The sequence below is a fragment of the Colias philodice genome, chromosome 22 (assembly GCF_061535455.1).
Source record: "Colias philodice isolate Cphi_HAF_F1 chromosome 22, ilColPhil1 Martin Lab GWU primary, whole genome shotgun sequence".
Classification (NCBI taxonomy): domain Eukaryota; kingdom Metazoa; phylum Arthropoda; class Insecta; order Lepidoptera; family Pieridae; genus Colias; species Colias philodice.
In genome coordinates this window covers 1,038,534-1,061,769 of record NC_143107.1, presented here as the reverse complement: position 1 = coordinate 1,061,769, position 23,236 = coordinate 1,038,534, and the positions used below count along the sequence as shown (strand labels likewise).

Genomic DNA, 23,236 nt, shown 5'->3' with positions numbered 1-23,236 from the left:
TGCCATTTCTAAAGTCACTTTAGCTGGTAAAACCAATTTTCATCAAGCTCTTCAAAGCGACAAGGGACTTTAAAAAAACAACACAACATACGAAGAACATCCTCCTTAAATTCCATGATAAAAACCACTCAAATTATTTCACAATAGTTCCATACTCTTTCAGCGTAGAACCTATATAAAACTCATCCTGAAATATTTTAACAAATTTTATAAGTGCCAAAAATTAACCGAAGATCATGAGTATATCACTCCAAAGAAACATATCAAATAAACAAGTTCTTTTTGGTACTCTCACGCGAACGCAAGTACAAAATGACTCAACCAGCGGAACTTTTAATGTATCTAATTCACTTGATGGAATTTCCTCTTCAATCGACTCCATTACTCTTACTCGATTGTCTGGATTGGTGAAGCCAAGAGTAAATTATCAATATCTTGGAAAGGAAAAATCTCCTGTCAGCAAACTGCACGTGAGGGTAATAACTGAGATTGTGCCTCGTTTGAACTAAGTACTGATAGTTTCAGGCTATCTTGAGTGGACGGGGAGCGTTCTATATTTTTTTCGACTGGAATGAAGTTTTGGAATTATAGTGATTGAGAAGGAATATATGTGATATAGTTTTCATGAGCATTATTATAATTACTTATATTTTCAGCAGTAGATTAAATATTAAAAAGCATAATATTAGTATTTTATAGTGTGTGATTCTAAATGTAATTTCTAATACGCGAGTATTATACATTTAGAAATTGAAGACTTTAATAGTATACATCAGATACATAATATGCATTCTATTAGTTTTATTCATTATTCTAAATATTATTAAATATATTTCTACATCTAATTTTAAACCTCGTTAAGATAAACCACCACTGTATCCAAATCTACGAAGACATTCTAAAACCTAAACTTCACACACGCTACCAACAAAGGAAGATAACTTTCCTAATCCAGCTGTCGCCAGTAACTATCCCGTGAAAGCACACACAACGAGTTGGCACGTTCACAGTCGTGTGACTACTTAGTGAAATATAATTATTCGTTGAGCCAAATTTGCGGTCCACCTGCTTTATTCAATTTCAGTTGTATGAAACGCGTTTAGTATGATAATGAGATATTTGCTGGTTAGTTAATTTGTAAAGTTATATGCTTCTTAAATTAATTTAACCCCGGATTGGTTGGAATAAAATTTTCATACTGAAACCTTTTTTTTATATCGCAAAAGTTTTGTGTGAAATTTATTTTGTGACATTAAAAGCCGACACGAAGTGACGACAATTATTAGCCTTTACAAGTAAACTTAATCATTACATATTTTTTATCCTATAATAAAAGCCTAACCTAAAGCAAAACAGTAGACGATTCACTTGGAGTAAGTTGATTACCACATAAGCAATCGCAATATTAGGGCATTGTTGATAAGTTACTGACCTTTTAGCGATTTGTAGGCTCTTTTTTGAAACAGGTAAATCGTAGGCAGATGTATAAACCAATGATGGCTATCTTTACTTCATCATAGGCAATTTCTATAATAATAACTTGCTTGAACAATAATTTCTCTCTGCGGCATACTCTCTTGACTTAAAACCTAACTGGGTCATAACTTACCTTTTTACTTTTTATGTTATTCAATAAACGGACAAAGTGCAGTGTTACCGGGCGAAGTGCCAACTCTAAATAGTTGCGTTTCCAAGCCTAAAGCTCTTGGATATAATGCTTTCAACCATTTATGTTCCTAATACTATCTTGCCAAGAATCTTAACATGGTTGGTACATTTCATTTAAGGTTTGATGATAAAGAATAGTAGATTTCCGCTCGCGGCTTCGCTAAAATCCATCTTAACATGGTTGGTACATTTTATTTTAAATTAGATGATAAACAATTTCTCCTTAGTAACATTCCGCTCGCGGCTTCGAATCCGTTGCGTAGTTTTAAAGATTTAAGCGTAGGGAAATAGAGATATACAATATAGTTAAAAGAAATTAATAAAAACATTAACTATCAAACTCTTTTGTTGCGAAAAAAAAAAGTGCTCTCTATTCCATTACTTTGATTGTTCGATATGAGATATCGGGCGGCGTAAAAACATAATGTGATCGAATTACACATACATACGATTTACATTACTTTGATTATGTTAAACTAGCTTTCCACACGCGGCTTCGCCCGCATTTTCAAAGAAAACCCGCATAGTTCCCGTTCCCTTGGTTTCCATTTTTCATTTCCAGAATAAAACTTATCCTATGTGTTAATCTAAGTTACCCTCTATATATGTGGTAAATTTCATTGTAATCGCTTCAGTAGTATTTGCGTGAAAGAGTAACAAACATACGCATACACAATATATACATCCAGCCTCACACAAACTTTCGCATTTATAATATTAGTAGCTTTAGTATTCATGAGTTCACTAGGTAATTGAAGTCATATTTAATCCAGATGTTACACACAAGCAAGTAACATCTCAAAAATTTGTAAAAAATACCGCAAAAAATCCACCAAATTTAATAAACCGGTACATCAATCACCGGATTACCGGTTATTACCTGTAATCAACCGCAACCGGGTACCCAGGTACACCCGGATACACCCTGATCCCGGAACGGATCAGCACTAATGAGCATTGTAATTACGAAAACGTCATATAATTGTGGATGTAGAAATTTCTAGAACAGCCGAAGTTTTAGATAAAATAAAAGAATAGTAAACTGTATATTATCATATTATTAATATTATCGCGGTCTACTGGACGGGTTTGGGTGAAATTTTACAGGAATATAGGTCATCAGAATAATACAAAAGCTACAGAAATACTTACTTGATATGGCACGCGGGTTCGGTCGCGGTAGCTCTTTCGAAAGCCCAGCACTGCTAGTATAATAATTCTTGTATCGTTTAAATTTCTGAAAAAATGTACCTTTCTAAAAGTAAAATAATGTTGCTCGTAGTTTTTGAGTCTAACAAAAAAAAACTAAATCTGCTCTCTTTTAAGTATAATAGCATATTTTATATCACATCTAGAAATCTATTGCTTTGCGATAATGATGAAGTGAATTTGTCGCTTATGAAAATATTATTAATGTTAAAACTGGGTTAATTGGTAATTTCATTGTGTACGGTGCAGTGCATTACACATAAATATTAATTATCATTAAAATTAAAATATATATAGAGAATTTTGCAAGCGCGGGAGTAAAATAATGGTACGTGTTTATCGACAAAATTATGAATTTGAATTTATTTTGTGTTATGGAATAAAAGTTTGTATAATGTAAAATTTAACTTTAGTCATTTAAATGGTGATACTATTAATAATAATAGATGTAAATTAGTTATCTTCTAGGTACCTATAACATAATAAAATGAATCGCCAAATGTGTAACTAAGAGCAAAACTTAAGAACGGCTCGACCAATTCGTTAATTTTTTTAACGTTAAGACACAAGGAGAGTTCTGACGGAGCGAAAACAGGAAAAGGGGACAATAGGGCAAATCTAAGTCTGTCAGGGCAGCTATTTATAAATATAAATATGTGTGTGTTAGGTAGTTACAATAAAATAGCTGAAAATCCTTCATTAATTATGACGTCAAAAGGGCATAAATAAACTTTGAGTGACACAATGTACCCAAACCAAACAGTTACATACATATTTATATAACATTATTATGATCCATGATTCCAACCTATAAGTAACCAAAAATAACCCGCATTATAAACCAGTTAAAACTTATATTTGCCAATCAAAACGCAGCCTCTACAAAATATTCAGTATTAAATACGAATCTAATTTATTATGATTGAATAAACCGCTTGTTTTCAGTAGAAATTAAATTGAATTTATCACGTCTGTGACCGGTAAACGTTTTGATTAAATCGCGCAACACTTCATACATGTCGCGTATAATAATTGATGTGCAAATCTGTTTATATCAACTTGCATTTAGATTTATCATACACATACTTAAAAAATAAAGATTTAAAACTCGATTTATTCATTATATTATTAACCCAACGTTACTCATATACTTTGTATCATGTCTATAAAGGCAGAAGCGCTAAATTTGCGTTTCTGATAAAAAAGAGATGTCTTTTATGTTTGTATTATATCAATTTATAGTATTAAACCAACCGAAATCCGCTTAAAAACTGTTAATTTAGTAAAAACCTAATAAAATTGTTCTGATAATTTACAGTTACTTGAGTGTCAAATCTCAAAAATTTATCAAAAATTGAGCCCACGATGTGTTCTTCACTCTAAGATAATGACGAATGTTATGCATTTTTTCTCCTTCTATTTTCCTCTGTTAATATCACAAATCAAATCGGAAATATATACAACCGGTATTTCAAATTAATATTCAAAAACGCTTCAAGTATACAGCATATTTATAGCCATTATGAGTTGCAAAAACCACGACTATTCGATTGTTTCTTCCCGTAGTTTCCCGTACAAAATTCTCAGAACAAACACAATCGAAACAAGGAATATTATCTCCCAGTATCGTGCTGTACAAAATTCATAGTTACATTATAATTTAGAATTCAAATGTGCTGTGTTCATACCGAGTTCACAAAACACCTGTAATTTTAACATAATGCCGCAGTTTCGCCTAAAATTGTGAAAATGGCGACAATTTATCGTTGTAACATTGTAATTCATTCCCGGGCTATTCAGTAAATAATAAATGTGCAATATGAAAAGATATTAGACGACAAAATTATAGTGTGAAGTTCTTTGTTTATATTTGCTAGGATTCTGAGTTCTGGGAAGAGGCAATATTATATTTAAAAGGGTCTCTCAGTACTTAGTATTGCTTGAGGAAGCTTAAATTAAAAGCTCATCTACTACGGGTACCTACTTACTTATTTTCCTTATAGAATTTTTGACATTTAGACAGTGCGCGCACGAGCAACTTTGTCTCCGCAACTTTTTTGTCTCCGCAACTATTTTGTCTCTCCCACCCATGGGCTAGTATGAAAGTGCGCGCACGTAGCGACGCAACTCCCCATACAAATTGATGGGAGAGACAAAATAGTTGCGGAGACAAAGTTGCTCGTGCGCGCTGGCTCTTAAATGATATTTGTTGTATAAGGGCCGATTTTACAATGCTTGGTTAAAACTTATTCTTCGAATAACGTATTAACTACCATTTCAAAAATGTATTCTACTTGCCCGTATTTGACAGTTTACAGGTTACATTTTAATATGTTCGTGTAATACTTTATTTATTGGACGGATAAATTTTAACCAAGAATTGAAAAATCGGCCCTAAATATTCCAAATTATAGGAATGTTTTAAGGAATTAAGGGCCGATTTTTCAATGCCCAGATAAACAGCTAGATAGACTTTATTCTTCAGTTAACAAAATATTCAATTTTTCAATAGACGAATAGGACTTATCTATCGAATAACTACGTTATTTGAGGAATAAATCTATTTGCCGCTCCAACGGCCAGATAGCGCGCTATTCGACGGTTAGGCGGTTGAGTTGACAACTGACGCGTCAAATTTGGGATATTTTCGTATGTCATAACATAGAGCGTAGAATTATCAACAATGAAACCTCTTTCTATATAATTATTATCAATTAAAATCATATTGAAATTGATATTTTTGATAGTACTGATGACCATGCCATTGAAAATTTGCCGAACGCTGCCTTTAAGTATGTCGTTTCTATCGTAAAATATATAAATTGAAACACAAATTTAACCAAACTCTTTACTCGAATCAAAACAACAATCAACAATCATAGAAGACAAGAGCAATACAAGACAAACTAAAATGCACTCCTGACGTGAGTCATAATGACGGTTGTTGACAAATTGCAAGAGTTGACTCTATCCCGCTCTAACCTAATTTAATATTTTTGTTTCGCCACTCCGAGAGCAGAGCTGCCAATATGGAAATATTTGGTCAGATAGTTATTCATCAAATAAATCACGATTGAAAAATAGGCGAGCCGTTATGAGTTAGATAAATAATTGAATAAATCTATTCGAGGGGTAGTTATTAGACTATTTATCTCGCGATTGAAAAATCGGCCCTTAGTAAAGGTAAATTTTCATCGGGAAATAAATAAAACTCAACAAATCCATTGAATATAATATTTAATTCAATGATAACGAAAAAATAAACTAAAACCGGGTTTTACGATAACTATAACTACTTTAGTATGAATAAAGACGAATCTCAATATTTCATCTATCTACTTACAACACAGATACATTAAAGATCTTTATCTATAGAAATAAATTGAAAATACACACACGTTCTAACTTTTAAGACATTTCTCTATACGACCAGAATAGAATCTACTTCGCAACAGGTTTCCACGAAATATTATTCAATCCATGGAACTGCCTCTTCAAGTTCTGACCATCAGCCCACTTGGAGTCCAGGTAGCTATCATCTTCGTCTTGCTCCAGCTTCTTCCACTCCTCCTGTTTCCTGTACGCTTGCAGCATCAGCTGTTTTCTTTCATCTTCTGTTAAAACCGGCTCTCTGCCTGGAGCGCCTTCAGAAGAACTGCATAGCTTCACTGTCACTTTAGTTTTATCGTTCTTACCTGTAAGATGTTGCTGATGTTAAAAAAGAGCGGGTATGCCAAGCACACGTGTCAGAAGTGAAACTTCTCTAGCAAGATTCAAAGGTACCAAAATCTTCGCCTTACTCCATGACTTGACGGTATTGCCATGACGCGACCTTGTAATTTTACTCTGAACGCGTCTAAAGAAGTTTCACTTCAAAAATATATTCTCACAAATGACAAGAACACAGAATAAACATAATACAAATATGAGCAAACTAGGTAACTTACTAAACCGGGCCAGATAAAAAAAATGTTACAAAAACGATATGAAAAATTAAACAATGATGATTTCTGCACTACAAGTATTTGCAATAATATTTAAACACAAAACAATTTAAACACAGTCTAACTTTAAACCAGGGATCTAGTTGTCTATGTGAAATACGATGAAACCAGATTAAAGAGAACTCGTGCTTAAAGTTAAACCCTGTCTAAAGTTTTTTATGGTAAGACAGTATAAATCGAGCCATATTTGTCAATAAAATTTACAAAAAAGACGTGTGGCACTCGGGGACTGCCGCGGTAAAGCTATTGCATGCTATGCCTTCAAGCCACACGTCCGCGCGCGTCGGAGTAGGGAGCGTGAGGTTTTTCGTTACTAAATTTCTGGATTCGGTCCCCACACTCAAGGCCCGCGATAGAAGCTATGCAATAGCTTAAAAATCCTTACCCAAATGATCACACAGCTTATTCCCACTGATCAACTTCTTTCCGCACGCCCAGAGACAAGCCCTAGCTGGATCTATCACTTCATTCGCCGCCTGGGTTCCAGTCAGATCCTCTACATTATCCAGTTCCATTCGCACAGGATCATGTGGCGGAAGACCAGCAGGGAAGACAATTTTAGTAGCACCACGCAGTTCTTCTAGCGCTCGTGCTACGTTCTTTTGAGTCATACATTTTCTTAGATCCACCTGTATAAGGAAAAATGTTGTAGGTTTATACCTAATATGTATAAACTATTGATTAGGCTATTTGCAACTAGCATTCCGCGGCTTCGATCCTTGGTCTATAACTTAACAAATTATATACTAAAGCCTTCTTCGAAAACACTATCTATTTTAGAAAAAGCTACTAAAATCTGTTGCGTAATTTTAAAGATTATCACAGAGGGTAGAAAGGGACTTTGTTTTATACAATGTAGTAAGTAAAATTTGTAGATTTTAAAACACCAAATACGTATTTGAAATGACTATTGTTTTTTTATTTGTCTTTAGTTAAAAAAAAAAGAAAACGCTTGCTATATATTAAGTTTATATTATGTATAAATTATTACATGTTCAAAAATTTTATCTTAACTTTACTCACATGCTTTTTACTAATGGTCTCCTTAGCAAACTCGGCAGCCTTTTTCAGCACCTCTTGAAGGTTCGGTGGAGGCGCGAGACCACATCGACGACCCATGTCGTCTTTCGCTTCTATATAACCTTGTGGAGCACAACGCTTTGCCCAAGGATCTTCCAGTTTCAATTCTTTTATCTAAATATATAAAAAGAAAACTATGTTAAAACCAGATTCGCAAAGAGTAAGCAATTCATTATTTATCGATAATAAAACTTGGAATTTTGCACCATGCCTTTTATAGTATGAAAATTAGGAGATGCCTTTTAACAAATTTGGTCCTACAGAGCGTAAAAGTCTGATACAAATATGTATGCACCTAAATACTGTGGTAAATAAATGAAACTTCTATTACGAATTTAAATCGATCCATTATTACTGGACATCCAGCGAAGTAGTACACTGGTCAGTCACTAAAATATAGGCTCATTGAAGTAGGTATACAAGCAATATAACTATTAATAACCAGCCTGGCTCAGAGAGCATGTATTCTGCGCCAGATGGTATGGGTCGTTCCCTTCTAATTGTGCTATAAACAGAGTTGTTTTCTACAGCTTTGCTACAACGTGTTAATTCAGCAGTTAAAAAATAGAGATAAGACTAGTTTTGAAAGGTTAAAGGAATATAGGATGAAAGTAAACTTTAAACAATATAAATAATATTATGACAACAGGTTTTAAGCACAGGAATTTAGGACAAATAGATAATTATTAAGTAGTTAGTTGAAAATGTGATGTGTGCATTGTTTGTTTAGTTTTTTTCCGACTTCAATAAAGGAGGAGGTTCTCAATTCATCAGAATCTTTTAAAGCTAAATATGTACATGTATTATTACGTTCTTCTTACTTGTTCATCAGTCAAGCCTTGCATTTCAGTTGGCAGAAACGTCCCGTGCGTCCACAGTTCTTCAAATTCATAGCAAATCCTGCTCACTTTAAGTCTTCCATTGAATATAGCAACTATATCCTTAACCACATCATCAACTTGATTATTTACATTCGTTTCATATAGAAACTGGTTTTCATCACCTCTTTTTACTAGAAGAATCACCATTTTTGCTCTTCCTTATTTGGCAGAGTTGAAAATACGAATTTAGGTATTATTGATATAACAACGGTTGCTATGCTAATAGTGTTTCCATGGCAACGTTAAGTTGAGCCGGGATTAGAGAAGTAAGATAATAAAGAAAAAAAAAATCACGACATTAATAATATAGTGCCACAAACTTATCTGACCCGGTGACAGGTGTCACTGATGTCGCTTTCTTTTATATAAACAAAATATTTCGTATGAAAAGTCTGTGAAAATCATTGAGATAATATTAATATGGAGTCGATACCGCCTACACCACTTATGTTCCACTCAACATACGTCATGTGGCGTAACTGCACTCAGTCGCTTGCTCGCTCATTGGCGCGAACGTCACGCTCATTTTTTATTTGTTTTAAAGTGAAACGCATCAAATATGCCTACGTGTGTGTTACGATATTGCACAAATAATACGGAAAAGTGCAAAGGAATAACTTTTCAATCAGTAAGTAATTAGATAATAATTTTTAAAACTTAGTTAGAACAAAATTTTTGGCGGGCGACATTTTGCGTCATTTGTCATAGATTAAAAATTTAAGATATGACATTGGGCATGAAATAAGTGTTGTAAGTAATATTTGCTGGCGTATATTTTTATAGTATAAAATAATAATTTTACATATTTAGAAAAGCATAGACTGGTTGTTAATTTAAAAAAGGTGAAATCATGAAATATGAAAATCAATTACTTAATCACCAATTTTTTTTTTGTTAATTGATTTTAATCAATTTTAATTGATATTGTATAAGCTAATGACTTGAACGTATAATTGAATTATTATTTATTTATCTGCACTAATATTATAAAGAGGAAAAATTTTGTTTGTTTGTTTGATTGTAATAAATAGGCTCATAAACTATTGGACCGATTTTGATGAAATTGGCACAGACAATCTTTAGACCCTGAGAAAAAACATAGGCTACTTTTTATTGCGAAATATGTACCACGGGCGAAGCCGGGGCGGACCGCTAGTTCAGAGATTAATATTTTTTCTATTCAAGGTTTCCATGTCTGGGTCGTGAAGAAAGGGAAAAATGGGTAAAATTTGTCCAAAACAATCGCAGTGAAGAAACCTGGTTACCATCCGATAGAACTAGCATCTGTTCATTGCATTTTCGCGATGAGGATAAATATATCACAAAAGCGGGAAGGCGTATTCTAAAGAAGTCTGCTGTTCCTTGTATTGATGTTAGTAATAATAATAAAATTTTACGGATTTGTATAACAAATAAAATATTATTTTAGCCATCACTAACATTATTATTATTATATTTATTTTAGCCGAAGGTGTGCTACAATAGTACTGGAACAATACAAGCAATTTCTGAGCCGGGAACATGTTCTGAGGATGATTAACTAAATATAAATAAACACAATTTTTACACGGCTTTTATTTTTTTTCTAAAAAAGGCTCAATTTGTAAGGAATGAAACTTCCCATAGCCCATATTGAACCTCCTCATCCTATATTATATGCCAGATATTGTTAGCCCCGCGTAGTAAAGTCAGTTTATATCTGAAATAAATATTAAGTAAGTACAAAGAAAATTTCAAGTCAACGTGCATGTAAGGAGTGGCACCCAATAAAATAGACAGAAAGAAACAAAGTGTCGCCTCTATAGCGGTGAGTCAGTGACATCGCATAATCTATGACTGTCTAGCCGTCATTCGCGCGGCCCGCGCCGCCATCTTGGCGCACAGATTTTGTTCGTGGTGTCTGCTCCATTATTAATATTATCTCAATGGTTAGAACAAAATTTTTGGCGGGCGACATTTTGCGTCATTTGTCATAGATTAAAAATTTAAGATATGACATTGGGCATGAAATAAGTGTTGTTAGTAATATTTGCTGGCGTATATTTTTATAGTATAAAATAATAATTTTACATATTTAGAAAAGCATAGACTGGTTGTTAATTGAAAAAAGGTGAAATCATGAAATATGAAAATCAATTACTTACTTAATCACCAATTTTTTTTTTTGTTAATTGATTTTAATCAATTTTAATTGATATTGTATAAGCTACTGACTTGAACGTATAATTGAATTATTATTTATTTATCTGCACTAATATTATAAAGAGGAAAACTTTGTTTGTTTGTTTGATTGTAATAAATAGGCTCATAAACTATTGGACCGATTTTGATGAAATTTGGCACAGACAATCTTTAGACCCTGAGAAAAAACATAGGCTACTTTTTATTGCGAAATATGAACCACGGGCGAAGCCGGGGCGGACCGCTAGTTCAGAGATTAATATTTTTTCTATTCAAGGTTTCCATGTCTGGGCCGTGAAGAAAGGGAAAAATGGGTAAAATTTGTCCAAAACAACCGCAGTGAAGAAACCTGGTTACCATCCGATAGAACTTACGTCTGTTCATTGCATTTTCGCGATGAGGATAAATATACCACAAAAGCGGGAAGGCGTATTCTAAAGAAGTCTGCTGTTCCTTGTATTGATGTTAGTAATAATAATAAAATTTTACGGATTTGTATAACAAATAAAATATTATTTTAGCCATCACTAACATTATTATTATTATATTTATTTTAGCCGAAGGTGTGCTACAATAGTACTGGAACAATACAAGCAATTTCTGAGCCGGGAACATGTTCTGAGGATGATGAACTAAATATAAATAAACACAATTTTTACACGGCTTTTATTTTTTTTCTAAAAAAGGCTCAATTTGTAAGGAATGAAACTTCCCATAGCCCTGATTGAACCTCCTCATCCTATATTATATGCCAGATATTGTTAGCCCCGCGTAGTAAAGTCAGTTTATATCTAAAATAAATATTAAGTAAGTACAAAGAAAATTTCAAGTCAACGTGCATGTAAGGAGTGGCACCCAATAAAATAGACAGAAAGAAACAAAGTGTCGCCTCTATAGCGGTGAGTCAGTGACATCGCATAATCTATGACTGTCTAGCCGTCATTCGCGCGCCCCGCGCCGCCATCTTGGCGCACAGATTTTGTTCGTGGTGTCTACTCCATTATTAATATTATCTCAATGGTGAAAATGTGACATTTCAAAATGGCGGCACGTAGTTCCAGTTTTTGCCACCGGGTCAGATAAGTTTGTGGCACTGTACAAGGTTCGCTAAAATAAGTCAAAAGATACAAAACGTTTCAAATCTTTATACAAATCTAAATACTCTCTCTTAATATCTTTTGTAGGTACTTGAAAAAAATTGGTTGTCTGTAAAGTCGGTTTACTGACGGTAGTTGAACGTGACAAAGTCCGATTGTGCTTCTTTGTCGCTCGTTCCGCGCTCTCGCTTGCACTTCAAGTCTGGAACGCCTCAGAGCGAGGTAGCGCCGCATGAGTCATGTTTTTTCGTGCGTTCAGGCGGCTCTATCGAATTATACACATAAGACGTTGTCACGTCAAAGAATATTTGCTATAATCTATAATAATCAAGTGAAAACAGTAGTTAAAATGATACAAAATTATAAAGAAAATGTAATTAAAAAATGCATTAGCAGCTGATTATATTCATTAATTAACACAGAATAAACAAGCGAGCTGAAAGAGAAACATGGGTATTAATAATAAATAAATTTTAATGCTACTTTGAAAGGTAAAAAACAGCTTTTGAACATCTGTAGGTATTCACGAACAGCTGTATGTAATCGAGAGCTCTTCGCAAATATTGAAATTTAAGTGATTATACGTTTTTAATACGGCTGAAAATGCAAATTCGATAATTCAATATTTACTGAAAAAGTTTGGATAAATACAGTTTCGTTTGATTAATGCACAAGCTTTTGAGTTGATTTCCAGTTTGTCAACTGGGATACATTTTTCCAGGTCATTTAAAAATAGTTCTGGGTCATTTATTGAATATAAATGATATAATAAATTATGATTTTTATACTGAACTAAATGTGGTTTAAACTAACCATGCTAAGGCAAGTTTTCATTTAAATCTTCATTATATTCCAGTAAACGGAACTGAAAGAGAAAATTAGTGAATCTATATATTAATGTATTAATATATATATTAATGTATATAAAACTCAAAGGTGACTGATATAGAGATCTATCAACGCACAGCCCAAACCACTGGACGTATCGGGCTGAAATTTGGCATGCAGGCAGATGTTAGGACGTAGGCATCCGCTAAGAAAGGATTTCCCGAAATTCTTGCGGGAACGGTGATAAACGGGGATACACGTACTAATAACTTACCAACGTATGTAATTTAATATTTAACTTTTTAAAAACAGCAATCTACTCATCACGACCCCGCCCGGGATAAAAACAAAAATACCTATAGCCTATTATATCACTCACGAATAATATTAGGTACTTTATCTCTTTTAAAATCGGTTCAGTACATTATTACACACATTTCAGTTAAACATTACACACAAAATCATAATCATTTAAATTACCGGTAGGTACAGATGTATTATGTACCTATACATGTGTTTCACTGCTCGATTTTCTTTAAGGACAAGTAAGTGATCTGCACCGGGTATCGAACCTAGGACCCCTAGAACTGATTCTTCTCTTAACCACTGTACCAGGGAGATACATTATACATAACTATTACTAACCAACGTTATATCTACCAGACCTATATGCCTATATTATATAGAAGTCTGACCCGTCTTAAGGAAACCACATCGGGTACCGCAAGTCCACTCATACGAAAGTTCTCAGAAAGCACTGGTTCATTAATATTACATGGCTAGTTAAATTTCCTAGAGCTAACAACTTTTAATACGTTACTACTTTAATAACCTCATACTACTGATGTTTGCAAAGATTTTGATTAGAAATTTGTATTAAATATTCTTAAAATCAACTCTAAAAATAAAGTAAAAATACGTCCTTCGTTTTTACACATTCATATAATATCAGGGATATTGTAAGGTCATACGTCTGATCAATGATGCCAAAGATATCTAAAATATGACTAAATTCTGGGATTTAATTTACTTTATTTGGGGTAAGAATGGCTTATATTTTCTCAGAAGTTTACAAAAATATTACTCACAGATTAAATAGAATTTAATTTAATAAATGATTAGCTTAACAAAATTACCATATAATAATTATAGGATAATTTTAAGTACCCAAGCTACTTTACTTCTAACAAATTTATCATCTTATCAGTGAACTCAGAGTGGCCGCGGACAGAACATTATCCGAACCAATGAATTTTCGTACATTATATAGGGTACATTAGGCTCCGCTATTTGTGGCTAGCTAAATGTTTACTCGATATTGTAAGGACTATGTTTATTTATACCTGTACTTGGTTTACTACAGATATTTCTCATCAATAGATTTCGCATCGATCTATTTAAAGTGTTGAAAATTGAACATACCTATTTATTTGAAAGTATATTTTCCACATTAAGTGCAAAATGAATTATTTGTATTATTACGTTGTACAATAACAAAATGTGACCTTTTAGAATGTCTTATTATTAAAAAGTATACTCTGTTTTTTAAATTAATGAATGGCTTTTAACATTGAGCACATAAATGAAAAGCTTTTTAAAATTAATTAAGTCTACAGAATAAAATTAACACTCATATTTTTTTTAATTTTTAATGACTTATAGCATTTATGTGGCGGTGCATTTACATCAAACGAGCGAATGCTCATTCTAACCCCACTATGTTAATTTTTTTACGGTAAACAGGCGTAGAGCAATCTTCCGTTGTTCTTAGTGCGTTCGAAAAGATTCTATGCAATGTTCTAACACTGAACAATACTGAATACGAGTTTTCGTTTACACTAAAAGAACATGAAAGAATGCTCTTTCACTAACTCTAGCTCTATGTTCGTTTGATGTAAATGAACCGTGACGTTCCTATATTTTATCGTAAAATCGGTCACGGTGTTTAACCTCATCAATCATTTAAATAACACCCCCTAAACGACCTCTCTAACTAACTATTCTCTTCCAGATACCCGGTCGCTGCGCACACCGACATGGCCACGACATATCTACTGAGGACCCCGAATTGGCTGACACATACCACGACAACACCACACACCATGGAAAAGTGAGTATTTGTTATAATAAAGCGGCTTTATGCTCTTCACAATCGAGTGTTGGGCCAACAAATGATCGTCGATGTTTGCCGCCACTACGGGGATTATGAATAAACATCTATAATAACGGCTGATCATAGACATTTAGGCCCTCTACACTATCGTGATTGCCTCTACTCGCCCAACTCCCATTACACTTGCTATGGGAATACGATATTTCATCTCGGTAAAAAATATATCTTTACAATCTCTACCCTACTAACTGTCTCTGATAAAAAAATCATATTATAAAATCGCTCCGGCGTGAAAGGAAGACAAACAAACATACGGTACCTACTTTTTTATTTATAATATTAGAAAAGGGATTGGCAAGGTTATGTTACGTTCGGAATAATTTTAATTACTAGATAATTGCATATAAATACAGTTGCATGTTATTGAACGATACAGGAGCCTACGAGGGTTCAAGCCATTTTAACGCGCAGGTACCGTTCATCAACATCATCATCAGCCCATATACGTTCCCACTGCAAGGACACGAGCCTCCTATAAGGGTTCAAGCCATAATAACCTACCCTTGAGGAAATACAGCCGCCGGTTTCGTCGTTATATTTGATATAATTTATTTGGCAAAATAAACGTTTTATTTTTATTTGTTTTTGTTGTTTTTATTTTCTATTCCTCTTTAATTTAATTTTATACATCGTTCTTCAAAACATTTGATTTGACTTTATTTGTATCACTTTCACTACTAAATGTTTCTCTCAAAACCATTGTACCATCTCTTAGAGCTACTATATTATTACTAGCGGTCCGCCCCGGCTTCGCCCGTGGTACCTACATGTTTAAACTATCCTATCTCTCAAGTTGGATCGAACTGCACATGGTGTGTGAATTTTATTATAATCGGTTAAGTGGCTTAGGAGTCCATTGAGGACAAACATTGTGACACGAGATTTATATATATTAAGATTAACCCAACGTCAAAGTCTTTCAAAATTACTTACATACGTTGATCACTTATTCCTGTTGAACTTTGACTTGATTAAGTGCTATTTGAAGCCGTTAAACAAATAAAAACAGTGGGAGGTTGATAAATTAAACTCGGTAGCGCATGGGCGTTGAAATTTGCATATGTCACTGTAACTTGAGTTTGTGAGGGACTGTGTAAGGCATAAGCGACAGCAGTTTGAGTACTTACTCGAAATTTAAGTGGGGAACAAAATTAAATATTATAATAGTAGCAAAGGCAGCTTAACAAACGTTTTTGCTTGTTGCCTGTTGGGATAATCTGGTTGTCTAAAAAAATACTTCGACATTTCTTTATAATATTATTCATTAACAAGAGACGATTAAAAGCTTCTCCGGAACATATCATGGTATAGGCCCTATTCACTGGATTACTAGAACTCAAACGATTTATCTTTAACAAGTATGATTTCCAAGCATTTACTACACACCATTTATACGAATATATATAGACTCTTTAAAACCGCTATCAGCTTATAACCAGCACCACAACAAACCCTTTGCCGGCTACACTGATTGTAAATTCAAACTAAGCGCAGTCTATTTTTACCCCCGGTTGGCGCGTCGCGATAATGTGGAGGCTTGTTTATCTTCATTCGGTACTTACTGTGACGTTACATTTAGGGATGACTTGCTTTATAATTAACTAGCGATCCGCCCGCGGGTTTGCCCGCATTGACTAATACTTAGCAAATTATACACTGATGAATGGATAGTGGAGAACAGAATTTAAATCGGTATAGTAGTTTTTGAGTTTATCGTAAAGAGACAGATAAACACACATCGTTATCAGCATATAGTACAGTTACATACATGTCTACTACATACTCTACATATCCAAAAACGTAAACATTAGAAAATGATTATATTATACAAATTTCATGAAAATTAAAGATCAACACAACAACAAGACAAAAAATTGTATCTTTCATAAATATTATATCTACATTCGACCTAAATATCTCACATTATCTTATATTTTCATCTTATTTACAAGAGACAACATTAATAATATAATATAAAATATAAAACAGTAAAAATCTTGTCTCTACATCCATGATTAAACAACGAAAGAGAAACAAGATCCCGCCTTAAGACTTATTCATCCTCGGTAAAGCAACGTCGTTCATAAGAATTTTTATAAAAATAACATTCAGCTTCGAAACAATACATTTTAGCGGAAATAAAAGCAGTTGTTAAGGAATGTAGGACAAATATGAGGAATGGTGAAGTTTTTGTACAGGCTGAAATCGGTTACATGTTGCGTCGGCCGTTTATGGTCAATACGGTAATAAGGTTTTCTTTTGTGTATTTATAGTAGTGTTTAATTTTGTATAGATTATTTATTGTATTTAGGTTTATGAAAAAGTAAAGTGAAGTTCCGTGTCCCCAAGTGGGGTAAGGGGCAGATGCATTATGCATCCATCTGTTTCACTGATCAATTTTGTTTAGAGACAAGTAGGTGAGCCTTCTGTGTCCTGCCAGACCGAGACATTTTTATTTATTCGTCTCCACCGGGAATCGAACCCAGGACCCCTTGGTTTTACGCTCACGGTCACTGTACCAAGGAGGCGGTCAAATTTAGGTTTATACTGGTTAATTAATACTATTTCTCTATTAATACTGCAAATAATATAAGCGCCATGAATCAATTATTTATTCGTAGATAGTATAAATGTGAAAGTTTTAGGAATTTTTATTACTATTGAATACAAACATTAAATTTAAACTCTATAATAGGATAAAGACTGTTTAGTGTTTACCCGGCTAAACAAGTGAAGCCACGGGCTGCTTTAGTAATAAAAGATATAAAAAGTATACTCTCGAAAACTAAGTATTCAAAGAGAAGAAAACGATGTCATATTAGTTTACAAATTTAATGTTTATTAATCAGAATTTTATAAACTTCAAAAGAAAACAGCAGATTAGTTTATTAATATTATTGCATATTTAGAGACGGATAACAAGTTCTTCTATTTTAAAACTTATTATATATTTTAAAAAGTACTCTTACATAATTTCAATGGAATGATGTGAAGCGAGCTTACAAATTAAATGCTCTAATTAAATATTAATTAGGACGCCATTACACCTTTGAGTGTCGCATCAAACAGAAAGCAGTATGATATGGAAATTTCAGGAAACATATTTTTTAAAAGCCTGGAAACATATATATAGAGAAAACGTTGTGTATTGTGCTCTTAAAAGGTTTATTAAAATTATTGTTATGCTCTTGTTAATGGGTTTATATTTATAACTAGCTGTGCCCCGCGGTTTTACCAGTATTACTCCGCTCTTGTTGGTCTTAGCGTCATGATATATATCTTATAGCCTTCCTCGATAAATGGGCTATCTAACACTGAAAGAATTTTTCAAATCGGACTAGTAGTTCCTGAGATTATCGCGTTCAAACAAACAAACTTTTCAGCTTTATAATATTAGTATAGATTATACTAAAATTCAACAAAAAGCTCCCGATGAACAAAATAATTTAACAATAATAATATCCTGATAATTGCCACTAAAACCAAAATAAGGTAATAAAATTCAACTAATTGCAAAAGCTACAATCTCATATCGATCCTTTTAATTCTAAATCTTTAATCAAAAATACAGATTCAATACCAATTAGTAATAATTTATTACACCTACGTGTTAGAAAAATCGTATTCATATCCTGTAAGAGTTGCCATAACAGTAAAAAATATGAAAGCATTTGGAACCAAAGACATAACCACGTACGTAGGTACCTTCAGTATTTTATCATCTGTGCTCGTACCCAACATAACGTGGCGACAGTAAAAATACACAAACAAAAATTACAACCTATTCATTATATTGTTGCCCGCTTTTGTTGAACTTAAAAATGTAAAAATGAATGTATTTGGAACGCTTTCTCCGAGATTTTCGACTGTGAAAATTTATTCAGTGGATAGAATTTTAACGGGAATGCTGGAACTATGATTTAATATAACTTTATGTACTTTTATGGTTTCATTTTTGGTACAGTTTACAAGTTTACTGTGTGTGTTACCCTTAATACGTCTAAAATGGAAAAACCGATTTAAATTGTGTTTTTAGGAATCTTAAAGATATAGTTATGTACTTATCTCAACTAGAGATAGCTAAACTCAAAGCTTCATTCGATTGTTCTAAATAGTCACAAGAAAAGTAAATTTTCTTTAGAAATACAAACTTAAGTTGTAAGCTTTGTTTTATAAGTATAAAATACAACATTTAGAACGTGATTATAATAATTATCTATTTAGCTGTTATCCTTTTGACAATAATGAAATGTTTTGTTACATCTACACTATAATAATATCATAAATATAATGAACCTATAAACCGCGATGAGCTTGCGGTAACCATAGAAATATCTTTGGATTACTACTCAATGGGTTATATTATAGTATGTATTTAGAGTCCCTCCGAATCTCGATCGTAAAAATAACTTTGTTTTTGAATTGCAATGCAGATTTTCCGAATAAGTTTATTGCAATACGTGCTACGGAATGTAGAGTCGTATATTTATGATTTTGTCCTTTTCATCTATACTAATATTATAAAGAGGAAACCTTTGTATTTTGAATAGGCTCAAAAACTACTGGACCGATTTCAAAATTTCTTTTACCATTACTTAGAGGGATTCTTCCGAATCCGTATTGGCCTATATTTTATCCCGGAGAACGTAAATATGTACCACGGTAATTAAGGTAGGTGATAAAATTGTGTACATGCCCCTTTCGGTAATAAATTGAAAGCATTCTAACATAGTTTCTGTAAAACACATTGTTTACTATTTTTACTGTAGAAATGTACAAAAATATATGTAGTTATGTAGGTACATTGTATAGAAATAGCAAGGAGGTTAAGTGACGGAAACGTAGCGCCCAGTTTTTGACTGAGTTCTGTGGAGTGTGCAACTAATTGCCCGTTTAAAGAGTTTTAAATTCTAATTACATTGTATTTGTAAGGTACTGTAATATATTTTACTGTAACAGCGCTCAGGTGCTGGTGAAAAATTAGTTTGTATAATACTGTCTGCTTGGAAACACACAAATTTGAATAATATAAGTAACAATCAAATTTAATTCAACTTATTTATTTAGAAAGTATAATTGTTTCTATATTCATAACTATCTTTATTTGGAATTCTTAGCTACAGTTGTGGCTACTGTATTCGCTGAGTCCCTGACATCAAGAGCAGAATTAGCCTCGCTTCAAAACACTGGAAGAAGTCCAATTTAGCCAATTTCTTTAATATTGTAAATCGTATTCATACAGACGTAAGATCGTGGAACACAATTGATAAGATCTGCTGTTGTTTCTCATAAATTTCTACAAGTTATACCTATCTAAGCTATGTAAATATTTAAAAATATGTTGTAATACACAAAATCCAACAAAACAACATCAACAAGATTAAATAACTGAATGACAAAACAAGTCAACAGTTCCGAGTCAAAAGTCGGAAAAGACGACATTTAAAAATAATAAAGCAAAATGAAAAGCACAGTAATTGGATAACATCAGACTGAACATTCCCCTCGAGTGATAGTGTTGTTTATGGGTCGATAAATGTAATATCGATAAAAACGTAAAAATGTCGATAAAGTTCTACAGATACATTTTTGTAAGTAATTGAAACATACTGGACATGTTATGTTAAAGTATAATCCGCATGAGTTTTTTTTAATAGAAATTAATTAAAAACTTGTTAAATCTACATTGCTTTACTCCGCTTATTCCTTTTTGAAAATGCTGTCCTCGCCAAATTAATATAAAAATATATTCAAGTCTATTTGTGTCACAGAATGTTAATATAATATATGTACGAATAAAGTATAATGAAAAATGTTATAATGTTCTTGTAAAATTTATAAAAATCATATTTGCGTCACAATTACTATACATTACTGAATGTAGTTGAACCCAATACAATCGATTCCAAATAGTATCTACATTCTCAAATCCATGTATTTGAATACAAACAAATTTGAACTCAACACAACCACAATACGATACATTTTACCATACTCAATCGATACAAACCAAACATCAGTCACAACACTGGAAGTTAATTTCTCTCGATTTTTCCATTCTCCGTGTGCTTATGTAAATTGCATCAAGCGTTTTAGATTCCGTAACGTTTGAGATAAATCTGGCTTATAAATTACTGTTTTGTTCCGTACATCACTTTGAGACGTCAAGCTGAATGATCGTGGAAAATTCATTTAAATATATACTTTAGAAACATCTTCGACGGATAATAAGATAACGGTAAGAGAGGAAGAATATCTCTGATAAGCAAAGTTGATACAATTTCAATAGTATATTACCATTTTTAATCTGCATACAAATAAATACAGACACTCTTCTATGCAATACTAGCTGCGCCCCGCGGTTTCACCCGCGTGGCTCCGCTCCTGTTTGTCTTAGCGTGATGATATATAGCCTATAGACTTCCTCGATAAATGGGCTATGTAACACTGAAACAATTTTTCAAATTGGACCAGTAGTTCCTGAGCGTACAAACAAATAAACTTTTCAGCTTTATAATATTAGTATAGATTCCAAGACAATTATTACTGCGCTAAAAACGATTGTCCACTATTAATATGAAATAAAAAATAAAAAAATTAAAAATAAAAATCGTTTATTTCGAAACAATACATAAATACAAAAACAAATTAGACACGACGATCGCCTCAACTAGGAACATACAAACTAATATGAAATATGTTACAATAAACTGGATTATAAAAATAAAATATGTACGAAAACCTATTATAATTTCGCCCCAAGAAAGTCGCTTAAATGGCGATAAATAGATGCTATCCCTGAACCATATTTCAGCCCATACATTACACATCTACATAATATCCCAACTTGTTTCCAAACCAAAAGTTACCTTAACACAAAACAATAAAGCTGTAAATGCTTTACAATACAGTTTATTTTGTAAGAATAATTGTTATTCTGGTCAGTAACATGCAAAACGAATACGTGACAAAAATCTTACATCGTTCAAAATATAAATATCTGAAATTTTGATGCTTAGTTCATATTAAGGAAATAAAGTTGCTATATTTTTCCAGAAAATACAGGCGTAGGATTCGATTAAAATTGATACAAATGATATTGTTACTTTTTACACGAAATTGACGAAAATCTTGCAAAGCTATGAATAGCAATAGAAATAGCTTTCCTATTTGACTTAATTGAGTCTCAAATGTTCACACCAACCTTATTTCTAATCAAGTATGTATCTACTCAATATGATAGGCTCTATTAAAATCTTCTAAAGTCCAATTATTATGACCTCTGTTCACATCAAAACAACTATTACCTCTTTATAATATTAGTATATATAAAACAACTTTTAACGCACTTGCGGTGATCTATACATATAATAAAATCGTAGGAAAGTCAAAACTGTACATTGAATATTTTTTTAAAAGAATACATAATCCATGATCTATAATCGATATAGAAGCCAAAAATATAGTTTTTAGAATTTTTGTCTGTTTGTCTGTTTGTCTGTTTGTCTGTTTGTCTGTTTGTCTGTATGTTTGTCCGAGCTAATCTCGAAAAGTACTGCATAGATTGACTTCAAATTTTGCATGAATATTACTAACAGGTCATGTGAGGTTTTTTTAAACATATTATCATGCTATCACCTCCGGGGGAGGAGCTGTGAACCTTTACTTTTCTTACGTATTCCGTGTACTACGACAGCGTACAATCTAAAGACTCATGTTTAAATGTTGTTTTTGAGTAAGCCATGCTATTATCTAGCTTTACACTATAAAAACTACGTCATTTACGTAATTTGGGCAGAGAAACTGTTTAATGAATCTTAGTACTATAAAGACAAATTTGATTCAGCGCCATCTATGAGATTTCGTAAAAATCAAATCAATTTACATGTTAACACTACTGAACACAATGTTAAAAATTAATAATTTAAATATAATTATGTTATTTATTTATTTAACTCTTTAACCCATAATAAATCTTCCCTTCCCTATAAGGTGCGCTTATATAATTCGTGTGAATATACTACATTTTTAAAAGTGAGGGTAGATGTATATTATTTTAAGTCAAACTAGACACCATTACAGTTAATCTAAAATTGATTGTGTTCATTGGTTACA

General features: G+C 32.8%; 2 protein-coding genes and 1 long non-coding RNA gene across 3 annotated transcripts in view; 2 read left to right on the top strand and 1 right to left on the bottom strand.

Moving 5' to 3' along the window:
• Window positions 1-23,236, top strand: part of LOC149478278 (protein madd-4-like) — a 273,451-nt gene that overhangs the window by 181,410 nt on the left and 68,805 nt on the right. The window contains exon 5 of the mRNA XM_089709471.1: window positions 14,960-15,058. Coding sequence (XP_089565597.1) covers window positions 14,960-15,058 — 99 coding nt within the window. The remainder of the gene's footprint in view (window positions 1-14,959; window positions 15,059-23,236) is intronic.
• Window positions 6,319-8,989, bottom strand: LOC149478281 (cilia- and flagella-associated protein 298-A). Its single transcript, XM_089709608.1, has 4 exons — window positions 8,783-8,989; window positions 7,905-8,075; window positions 7,267-7,510; window positions 6,319-6,572 (listed from the first exon to the last, which is right to left on the bottom strand). Exons 1-4 carry the CDS (start codon window positions 8,987-8,989, stop codon window positions 6,319-6,321), a joined length of 876 nt encoding a protein of 291 aa, XP_089565734.1.
• LOC149478280 (uncharacterized) lies at window positions 11,249-11,677 on the top strand. Its single transcript, XR_016317401.1, has 2 exons — window positions 11,249-11,487; window positions 11,581-11,677. It is a non-coding gene; the product is annotated as an uncharacterized LOC149478280 (long non-coding RNA).

Bases quoted from the DNA above. Each gene is read 5' to 3' on its own strand.
- LOC149478281 (XM_089709608.1), bottom strand. From the start codon at position 8,989: ATGGTGATTCTTCTAGTAAAAAGAGGTGATGAAAACCAGTTTCTATAT. The intron at 8,076-8,782 runs GTAAGAAGAACG...TTATATATTTAG, and splicing joins AAGGCTTGACTGATGAACAA to ATAAAAGAATTGAAACTGGA. The intron at 7,511-7,904 runs GTGAGTAAAGTT...TTCCTTATACAG, and splicing joins AGACCATTAGTAAAAAGCAT to GTGGATCTAAGAAAATGTAT.